General features: G+C 41.5%; 1 protein-coding gene across 1 annotated transcript; it reads left to right on the forward strand.

Moving 5' to 3' along the window:
* Positions 1-1,255: 1,255 nt before the first annotated feature.
* On the forward strand, positions 1,256-10,876 carry Zfand5 (zinc finger AN1-type containing 5). The gene is made up of 6 exons (XM_005352035.2): positions 1,256-1,707; positions 5,262-5,421; positions 5,816-5,927; positions 6,519-6,622; positions 8,586-8,711; positions 9,272-10,876. The coding sequence occupies exons 2-6, from the start codon at positions 5,271-5,273 to the stop codon at positions 9,418-9,420; spliced, it is 642 nt and encodes a 213-aa protein (XP_005352092.1). The 5' UTR covers positions 1,256-1,707; positions 5,262-5,270; the 3' UTR covers positions 9,421-10,876.
* The last annotated feature ends 227 nt before the right edge of the window (positions 10,877-11,103 follow it).

Consider the following 11,103-nt stretch of genomic DNA (forward strand, 5'->3'; position numbering starts at 1 on the left):
ACCCTCTAGGGCTCCAAGCAAGCATCCTTTATCACGACTATCTCACTCCGACAAATAGACAGGACAACACTTTTCTCAGGAAATTACTGTGATAAATTAAGGAACCCTAAATGAAAAATCTTTGACACTGAAAATAGCTGGTCAACGGGAGCCGTTACTTTTAATGTTTACTAGTTAGTGGAAATAAACACCAAAGATTCTAGAACCAATGACCCAGACTAAATCTCAAATACATTACTTGACCATAGCAATATAACCCTGAAAAGGGGATTTTAAACATGTTATGTCCCAGAGGTGTTCGATTTGGAGCATCGGGACAGAACCCCTCCCCCACACTGCTCACATAGCTCGCACAATATCAAAACAACGAATCCCCAGTAAGTATGACCTAGAAATAAGGTTCCTGTGCTCCAGGCAAGGCCAACTCCAGTGGTACCTAGGGGAAAAGCTTAGAACTCTTAAATATTCGAGGTAAAGGGCCCTAACTGCATTCTAGTTATCGCTAAGGTAGCCCTAACCATGTTGTGTATGTGGGTGGAAACTACATTTGTGCCCAGAAGCCGCGAAGAGGCAAGCAGAAGTGTTTCTGTTCGTGCTCTGGGCAGGCACCCAGCACCTTGCCCTTGCCTGGGGTCCGGCTTATTTGTCCCCTCGCTCCATTTCTTCAGTCTTATCCCGATTCTCCGTGCTTCGCTGGAATAGTCAATTCCCAGGTTTTTCTACAGGTTGGCCTAACAGTTCAGAACGGCGGCGCGGGACTGGGGCTGGCGGGCGGTCGTAGCTCAGAGCCAGCAGCGAACCGCGACCTTGGGCGGCGGCGGCGGGCGGAGCAGCGGCGACAGCAGGAACCGTGCCAATCTCCTCCCGGCCGCGCTGCCCGTCCCGTGGGGAAGGTACAGCGGCGGAGCTGGGGACGAGGCGTGAGAACTGGGCTGACGAGGGTGGCTGGGGGCGGACAATAGGGTTAAAAATAGACGCGCTGCCTTCGTGGACCGGCCGCGGCAGCTCCACCCAGGGAGCCAGCGGCCGGAGAATGACTAGGCTTACCGTGACCGCAACCTCCGGGCTAGCCCCGCCCCCCAGGCGCGGCCCCGCCCCCCGCTGGTGCCTGCAGGCCGGGGGCGGGGCCTTGGCCCGCAACGTCACCGCGCCGCGGCGCGCCGACCGGGTTTTCGCTGACGCACAGGCCCCGCCCCCTCCGTCCTTTCCCTCAGATCCCGAACGCCGGTCAGAGCGAGAGCGTCAGTCGGTCGGATCGTGGAGCCGTGCGCACCCAGCCAGGCGTCCGCTCGCTGCCCGGAGCCGCGCAGCTTCCCCGGCGGAGGCGGAAGCCCGAAGAGCCCCGTCCTCCAGGCCTCTCTGCGCTCAGGCCTCCCCGCGCGCTCCGTGCGCCTCGTCGTTCGGCCGGGACGCCGCTGTGGAGGCGTGAGGCGCCGGCGGCAGAGCGTCTGGAGCGGCGGTAGCCCCGCGGCCTGCGCTTCTCCTCCTCCTCCTCCCCCGCCGCCCTCCCACCCTAACCGCGGCGGGGCCCGGCCGCCTCGGCGCTTCTGCACGAACAAAGGAGGCCCCCGCGGCGTCGGCGTAGCTCCGCCCGCCCTCCGGTCCGCTCCGGCCCGCGGCGGCCGCTAGCCCTTCCCGGAGGCCTCGGCCCGGCCCACCGCCCGGCGTCGCGCGCCCGCCTCGCTAGTGCATCCGGGCCCCCGCAGGGTAAGTGGCGCGGGCCGGGACGGCGCGGGGGCGGGAGCACGCCCGAGCAGCGAGCACAAAGACGGGCCCGGGCGAGCGAGCGAGCGGCCGGTCGGGACAATGCCTGGCGTGCTGCGGCTCCCGGCGCTCGCCGACCGTCCGGCCGGCAGACAAAGGCCGAGGCGGCTGCCGCGCCCGGCTCCCCGCGCCGCCGAGTCTTTCCTGCGAGGGGCCGCCGAGTGCATGACTCAGTGCTTTTTGGAGCAGGCCCTGCCGGGCTTCCCGGTGCGCGGCCTGCGCTGCGAGGGGGATGGGGGCCGCCGGGCCCCGGACTCGGTCGAAACCGCTGGAAGCCGGCCCCGCCGCTCGCTCCCGGAGGCTTTTTAGATTTTTCCGGCGTGATTTAGCGGCCCCCGCAGGATCCTGGTCACGGAGGCCGGTGGAGCGCCTCTCCCTTTGTCTACGGGAACCTTGGGGAACATTAACATTTTGCTCGCCTTCCATGCCCTCCATGGAGCTCTATTTTGAGGAAGGTATTATAAGTTGTCTGTCGACCGAAGTTGCCGAAGAATATTACCTGGATATTTAGGAGGAAGTAATTATATAGGTCAGAGCGTCGTCTCCTAAATTTGGTAGTCAGTAACTGGGGGAATAGTAAGATAAAAATAAATTTTCTCATTTTGATGATTTCTTTAAAAGTGAGATTTCATATCTCAAGTTGATGAAAATAGCTCACTTTTACCTTCCAAGTTTATCCTTCAAGTGTCCCGTCCCAAATGACGGATTTGTTTAGTTGTACCTTTTTTTTTTTTTGTGCCCAGGACTGGTGTTAAATTTGTAAAAGAAGCTTTTAAAGAACTGAGGTGACCGAGACCTGTAGACTAGGACTCGCCCAAGGTCAGGCTCAGTGGCACTTTAGAGCCTAGAATTCGGGTCTTAACTCGAGGTTAGTGAGTGGTCTTGCCATTTTTAGCTATGTGCACCTGAAATGGCCAACCCATAGTTTAAAAGAAAAGCTCATTCATTTCAGTTTTTGAATTGGAAAATTCTTTAGTCCAGCGACGTTCGTTTTAAACTATGAACTAAGAAAAGCGGTGAACGTTATTCAAAAACAAAATAAACCCATTGCAGCTCTACCTGGAAGGGCTAGTGGATGAATACTAAGTTTCTAACAACTTGTTTTGCTTTTTCAGAATAGAAGGGAAATAAATACACTATATGTAAACTAACAAACAGCCTATAGTTTTCATTAAATGTAAGGAATATTTATGCTTCCGAGCATTCTCCACTGCCTTCTTACTCCCCTCTTGCCCCCTTTTCAATAACTATTTAATTCTGCTTGGGTATTGTGGGTTGAAGGTGAAATTGTTCTTTGATCCTGCATTAGAAAAACCTGGAGGCCTTAATTGCATTTTGTTTTGTTATGTGAGATACATGAATACTGCATCGTTAGTTCTTGGGGTTGTGTAGGAGTTGGCAGGCTCTGAGATATAAATAGAAGCTGATTTCAGAGGCCCCTGTTGACTAGGCTTTATGTGAGAGCCTCCATCCAGCTCAGCTTGTCACATTGCAGCCTTGTGACAGGCTGAAGCGCCCTCCCATGTGATCTGAGCTTCAGAGAAATATTAAAGCAAGCTGTGCACATGTGATGGCATTTAAAATCTGACTTACTAGGAGGGGGTCTTACGCCTTCTTTCTTGCCTTTCTGTGTGCTCAAGAATTTGAGTTGTTTTCTGAAGAAGGTGGAGTCCTTGTCTAAGTGGGGAAGTCATTAGGTGTGGGATCTCATTCACGTATGAAAAGTACCTTCTTACTGACTAAAAACCGGCTCGATCAACCCTTAGTCTTAAAATTCCCTCCGTATACTTTTAGAGAATGCCAGGTGTCACTGGAAGTTAGTGTAGTAACTGAGATTAGCATAGTTCCTGAAAAACGCCCAACTTTCTGCATAGAGTAAAGGTCAGCGTGGAAAAAATAAAGATACATAATTTTTTATTTGAATTATTTTTTTGTGCTTGTGTTACACTCAACATTTAAAAACCTCAACTGAAAGTGTTTATTAAACTGCATAAGTAATCTTGAAATATTTATGCTGCCCAGCTCTGAAGTGAGTCAGCTAAATTCCACTCACTATTTAAAGAGACAGTGTCAACTAAATTACTACTATTGTTCTAAACAGTGGCTTTTAATCATTATATACAAGCTTGATTTGCTCAAATTAAGTGCTCTTGTGCGAACGAAAGGAAAGATTGCTGCATTTAACTGTTCAAGACTGGGTACTTAGGGTCAGCATTCTGTCCAGTCAAATTGGTTATTTCTCCTTTCTTCCTTTTTTTTGTAATTTTGTTAAGGAGTTAGTAGGTTGTGTCTTACTGTGTAGTAGCTTAAATTTCCTTTTAACCAAATGCTCCCAAATAATGCTTTTTACATAATTTTTTTGAAAAGTAAGTTTTCCTAATTTTTTTGGAAACTTAGTAAATTTAGCTCATTTTTATGCCAGTTTAAACAACTTTTGGAAGGCCCAGGTATGCTTGCTATGTAAAGTTGTATCTGGTAGCCTAGCATTAAATATTAACCATGACCAAAGAGTGTGTTTTTATATTGCTTACATCATCAAATTTAGGTTTGGAAAGGTTTTGGGTTTTGGCAAGAGAAAAATGGCACGCCTTTAATCCCAGCACTCGGAGGCAGAGGCAGACGGATCTCTGAGTTCGAGACCAGCCTGGTCTACAGAGCTAGTTCCAGGGCAGGCTCCAAAGCTACAGAGAAACCCTGTCTCAAAAAACCAAAAAAAATAAATAAATAAATAATAGAGACTGAAAAATCTGATAATTTCTGCTTCGCAGGTTTCTAGCCACTGAGGTGTCTTTTGTCTTAGTAGAAGTATTACTGGTGGGGCCCAGGTATGTCTTTAAGTCAGGTTCAGGGTGTGGTCTGAAGAAAGCTGTAGGTGGACTATAGAGTGCTTGATGATCTCATAAGGAGACCTGGGTACAGTTCCCAGCGCCCCCCATAGTGACTCACAGCTGTTAACTCAGAGTAATGTGCATATACATATATACATGCAAACATTTAATGCGCATATAATAACATACAGTAATCTTAATTTAAAACCTGTAGGGCTAAATCCAGGATTCAGCCAACGTGAACTAATAAATATCAGATAGTGATTAATTGGATTTTTTTCTGTTTATGTGTTTACCCTATTGAAGTAACCATCATTTGAAATAGTTGACTTGTACAAGAGCTGAAAGTAGAAGAGAAATACTCAAAATTGATTCAGACAACCCTAATAAACTGGCAAGGTGACATCTTCAGAAATTGAAGTTCAGTAGTAAAAGATAAAATCATGCATTTATTATTTAATGGTATAATTTCTTTTTGGTTCTAGAACAATTCTTTCACATTCTTTGTTTCTTAAAGGCAATAAGATACTCATTTCTGTTTAATTAACATAGTCTTGGTTTTTGTTAGTAGCAGACTTGGTGTTTAAAAATATCAAAGAAATATTGGTGATTGTATTCAATTTGTTTTCTTGTGACATGCTAATTTCTAAAATTCTGTTTTGTTTATAGCAGAAAAATATGGCTCAGGAAACTAACCAGACCCCAGGGCCCATGCTATGTAGTACAGGATGTGGCTTTTATGGGAACCCCAGAACAAATGGAATGTGTTCTGTTTGCTACAAAGAACATCTTCAGAGACAACAGAACAGTGGCAGAATGAGCCCAATGGGTAAGTTGTTTCCAAGGAAAAAAACACTTGAACTGGTGGAGAGAAAACCTAAGAATCAAGAGAATATCGAAAACTCAAGGAAGAGAGTGCCTGACAAGAGCTAAACATTAAGACAACAGCCCAAGTGCTTGCCGTGACTACCTCAGGAACAAGTGACTGTTCTACAAAGATCTTGTAATATTTTTAGTTTTTTTTTTTTTTTTTTTTTCGAAGTTTTCATACATGTATTCTTTGGAATATGACCTTTTTTGTCTGAATATCAAGTGTAGGATTGCAGTGCAGTGAAGGTGCTTAAATCATTAAATTAAATGCAAGTATTGATACTTACTAAGTCTTTACTAAATGGGCTTTTGTAGTGCTGATTTGTTTCTTACAACTCCCTTTTTTTAAATAGGGACAGCTAGTGGTTCCAACAGTCCTACCTCAGATTCTGCATCTGTACAGAGAGCAGATGCAAGCTTAAACAACTGTGAAGGTGCTGCTGGCAGCACATCTGAAAAGTCAAGGTAAGAGTGAACATTTCTGTCTCTAACAGAAAAGTCTAGATGTTTGTGCTATATGTACAATAATCAAGGTGGTTGTATCAGGTGGCCTTGGCTTTGCCTGCATTGTGCACTGAAAGATTCCATTAATAAATGTCTGGCTCTTGGATCATTGATTAAAGGTGTATATCACAACTTAACTCCATAAACCCCTCAAGACCACTGTTAAAAATGTTGTGTTTTTATTTCTTTGTAATTGAGGATTAGGGGTTGTAAAGAGTAAGACTGACTGTATTACAGTGCCTCACAAGGTGCTTCACACAGCTGCTCCTTTTGTCCTTAAATTATAGGCAGTTAAAACACTTTCTAGGTCTACAATGTGATACTATACAGATATGCAGCCATGAGTCAATGAGCCATTTATGAAATTACTTTCTTTATTTTTACTCATTATTTATGTTTGGCATCCAATATCTTTTCCAAATTTCTAAATTGATGTGGTGCCGTGTGATCATGTTGAAAATAACACATAATTTGAACTTGAATTGACAACTTATCTCAAAAAATAATACCCTTAACATCTTTAAAAATAATTGTTTGCTTGAACTCAAATAGAAATGTGCCTGTGGCTGCCTTGCCTGTAACTCAACAAATGACAGAAATGAGCATTTCAAGAGAGGACAAAATAACTACCCCGAAAACAGAGGTGTCAGAGCCAGGTATGCTTTTTAAGTTTAATACTAGTTCAGTTCTGAATTTCAAAGTATGAGAAAGAATTGAGTTGGTAATGGGATTCACTCCTTTTATTGAAGGACCAAAGAGGAAGGACTATAAATTACAGACCAAGCAAATAAGTAGTATCAATATATATATAAACTAGTTAGTACTTTTACCCTCTTCTGCTCTTCCCCCCATTACCCTCACTCCTAAAAACAATCAAGTAGTCTGGAAACTGTTTATGTGGTAAGAACTTAATGACTTTAAATGTCATGGCCATGGGGAGTTTTATAATTGTTTAGTCTCAAGTCTGTCGGTGTTGTAGGAAACAGTAAAGCAAATGAACGTACTAATGCTGAGAATTAAAAAAGTATGGGATCCCCATTGCATGTGTTGTGAAATTTAATGGTATGGAAGGGCATTTATTTTTGATGAGTAGTGGTTTGGGAGCTATTTTTATAGCACCACCTAATGTTGTTCTATAATGTTACAAGAAGACCGACTTGTGTTAGTGTTATCTGTATGCACATGATTTACTCAAATCAGCTTAGTGGAGGGGAGACAATGAAGTATAAAACAAATGTAGGGGGAAATGGCAGGGAATAGCACTCTGTTTCAAAGACTTGCTAATATGCCAGTTTTTTGTTTTCCCCCTGTACTGTATCAATCCCAAAGTCAAACTTTTTGGTCATGAAATGGAAAACTGACTAAATATGTTTAACACACACACACTCTCCTTCATTTTCTCTCACTCACTACTTGGAAATAGATCTGTAGCTAATAACCACATTTGTTACTTAATAGAAATCTATGATTCACTGCATTTTTTTTTTTTTTTTTTTACTTTTCTATCCTCCACTTCCCCTGTATGTCTAAGGAACTTATAACATTTTAGGCGTGGGCAAAGGAATGGCTAACACTTATATAGCTAACTACTTACTCTCATAGCGTTAGGGAAAATTATTTTAAGTTATCATAGTAGTTTTAGAAAAAAGGTGTAATGTTTTCTGTTGTTCTGCTACTAGGCTGTTGATAGCACTGTATATTTGCTAATAAGAATTGAGAGATCAGTTTACATTAAAGCAATCTGCTTGTCCTGGAAACTTGGTCCTATTAAGCATTGGAATTGGCTTATTGTTTAGGCAGTGGTTTTGTATGGCTAAATTTACTGTTCTTGTTCTTTGAATTACACTGTAAATCTTTTATAGTATACAGTTAGGTTTAATATAAATATAAGCAGTTAGGTTTATAAGCAGATACAGTTAGGCTTAATATAAGTATTAGATTTTTTGGAATTTCATTTTGAAGAACTAGTAGGGTTTGGAGCTTTAGTAAAGCAGTCTGAATTGTGACTAAGCTTGTTAATAGAAATTAACAAAAGGATTAAGAAAGGGTGGAGCCTTTTGATAATGTCAGTTAGTCAAAGTAACAGTGAAATTCAGTGTTGTGCCTTTAAAAAAAAAAAAAACTGGTCGGAAGCCCAGTTTAGTTCTATGCCTGTTATCTTGCCACCCATGGGATTAGGCAGAGTGGTGGCATCAAATTATAGGGCAGCCTGGGCTACAGGTGTAAGACTATGTATCAGAACAACGAAAACAAATCTGGATCTAGTCTAAAATGAATACTTCAGAAACCTATCCAGTATGTTTGGTAATCTTTGTTTAAATTTTTAGAAAGCAACTGCTTTTCTTGTTTAAAGGAATTTAGCAGGTCATTTAGTAGAGATATATACTAGTATAGTAATTGTCAGAAAATATTCAAACTTAGGAAAGGGCTACTTAAAAATATACAAGAGCTAGTTCCAGGACAGGCTCCAAAACCACAGAGAAACCCTGTCTCGAAAAACCAAAAAAAAAAAAAAATCTGAATCTTAGCTGTTTCTCTGAAATATTATTCTTTTAAACTTAAATAATAGTCAGTTAATGATTGCCACACAAATTTCTAATTTATAACCTTGTCTTTCAGTTGTCACTCAGCCCAGTCCGTCAGTTTCTCAACCCAGTACTTCTCAAAGTGAAGAAAAAGCTCCTGAGTTGCCCAAACCAAAGAAGAACAGATGTTTTATGTGTAGAAAGAAAGTTGGCCTTACAGGTATTAACTCCAAAAGGAACTATTGGTTTTACACATGTAAAAAAAAAAAGAAAGGAAGGATCCTCACATATCCAGAAAGGGTGGACCTGGTGGGTTGTTGAAGTTGGATTTCATTTCCATCCACTTGTAATGTTGGCCTAATCATGTAATTATCATTAACCTCAGGCCTTGTGAATTACTTTTCTTTATTTAATAGGTAAAATCTGTCCCTTTTGAGTCCTTTTCCTTTGATGCTTACAGAGAAAAGGAAGCTGAACTGACAGAAGTGAATACCTACTTGGAGCCAGGCATGATATGGTCTAGGTGTTTTTTACAACAGAATTTTGCAGTTTGCTGTATATAGTTTTCATTTGAGACACTCCACTGTGGTGTGGTGTGGTAAGGCTGTGTTTTGAAAAGTCATCCTAATTCTAGAACTTGCCTGAATTCTACCCTATTGTCAGGAGTTGAGTCATTCATAATTAATCAAGCAATAAAAATCATTCTTTTTCTCTAGTGACTAGAGTGCTTGTTTTCCCAATTGATACAAGTTGCCAAGTGATTTCTTCTTGTTTGTGCAGGGTTTGACTGCCGATGTGGAAATTTGTTTTGTGGACTTCACCGTTACTCTGACAAGCACAACTGTCCATACGATTACAAAGCAGAAGCTGCAGCAAAAATCAGAAAAGAGAATCCAGTTGTTGTGGCTGAAAAAATCCAGAGAATATAAATTACTACATGTGAAAAGACTGAAACTTGTTTTTATTTTAATATATCGTAGGAAAACATTAAAGAGCAGATGCATGGCCATTTTCCTTTGATGTTCTCCAGAGTTTTGCTTTATATTTGTCTGTCTTATAATTGATATTTTAGGATGTTTGGGTGTTTGTTACAGGCAGAATTGGATAGATACAGCCCTACAAATATGTATATGCCCTCCCCTCAGTAAAATTGGACAAAAATCTGCACAACAAATTAAAATACACAGATATTGGGAACAAAATTTAGTTCCATGTGCCAAATTAAATGAATGAAATCTCTGCATGTTTGCAGCATATCTGCCTTTTGGGAATGTAATCAAGGTATAATCTTTGGCTAGTGTTATGTGCCTGTACTTAAAAAAAAAATGGTACACCAGAAAAGGACTGGCAGTCTACTACCATAGTCAAACTTCACCTTAATTTCGACATGACTTTTGGAAGCAGGAAGAAAGCTACAACCAGTATTTTGGTGCCATGTGTAAACCTGGTTAAATTGGTCTTCTAAAAGCTGTCAATTAGGACATTCTGCGAAAGGTAACGTCACAGCTGGTTATAAATAAAACCATCGAGTCAACAACAGGGTGCCTGACATAATCTTTGGAGCTTATTGTGCTGGCCTGCACCAGAAGATACCTGCATTCTCATTACTAAAAATTGTAGCACAGAACTGCACTAGGATTTGTTTACAAGAAGAAATTAAACTCTACGTTTGGTTTTCACATACAGCAGCTCTGTTAAATAACATGCATCTGAGTTTTAAGTTGCAAAGATATCTGAACAGTTAATTTTTCATGTGCATCTTTTGTTGAATGTTTTGGTTCAAGAAAGAATGTTTAAAGCTTTTTAAAGACTTCAGTTCTTAATGTAACTGTACCCTTCTGCATGGAAAATCATAACCAACATGGCTGCAGTAGACTTCTTTAGTGGTATCCAGCACCACTTGCAGAGGGCTGCTTTATCATATTGTATTTGGGTGTAGGACTCTAGTGTTCTTGGGTGTATTGCATGGGCTGCATTATCTACAGCATTGTACAATAACAACTAGAAAAGGCAGTATACTTCACTGATGCTTGTCTGGTAATATCACTTCTGTGTTATAATGGAAGGTTTTTTGTGATGTATGAAACTTGTGTTTTTTATATATAAATGAGTATAGTTAGATTAGTGTTGTGGTAATGCCTGTTTTCATCTGTAAATAGTTAAGTGTGTACACAAGGCACTACTTCTGATTTATTGCAGTGTTCAGTCCTAGTTTTTCTTTATTAAAACATTCAGTTTTGCTTCAATTTTATGTACTTTAGTTCTGAGTTAGATTTGCAGATGTGTACAGATAGGTTCATATTTATGTATTGCACATAATCATGCTATTCAGCATTGATGCTATATTGTATTATGTAAATAATAAAAGCAGTGTACAGAGGGAAACTTCTTGTTCATTGGGTTTTTAAGCCTTAGAACCTAAAACAAGGAAAATAGTGAAATACTCATTCAACTTGATAAAGACTATATCTCTAATTTGTTTTTCATGATTAGTTCTTGAACTCAGTCACGTGAATACTATGAGTTGGTCATGAAACTTCCTCAGCTGTGGCAAGTGCTAGACAAATTCAGAGCTCAGGTGAAATGATCCTAAAATTCAAAGGAATGAAATT

This window comes from Microtus ochrogaster, chromosome 8 (genome assembly GCF_000317375.1).
Source record: "Microtus ochrogaster isolate Prairie Vole_2 chromosome 8, MicOch1.0, whole genome shotgun sequence".
Taxonomy (NCBI): Eukaryota; Metazoa; Chordata; class Mammalia; order Rodentia; family Cricetidae; genus Microtus; species Microtus ochrogaster.

Bases quoted from the DNA above. Each gene is read 5' to 3' on its own strand.
- Zfand5 (XM_005352035.2), top strand. From the start codon at position 5,271: ATGGCTCAGGAAACTAACCAGACCCCAGGGCCCATGCTATGTAGTACA. The intron at 5,928-6,518 runs GTAAGAGTGAAC...GAACTCAAATAG, and splicing joins AGCACATCTGAAAAGTCAAG to AAATGTGCCTGTGGCTGCCT. The intron at 6,623-8,585 runs GTATGCTTTTTA...CTTGTCTTTCAG, and splicing joins AACAGAGGTGTCAGAGCCAG to TTGTCACTCAGCCCAGTCCG.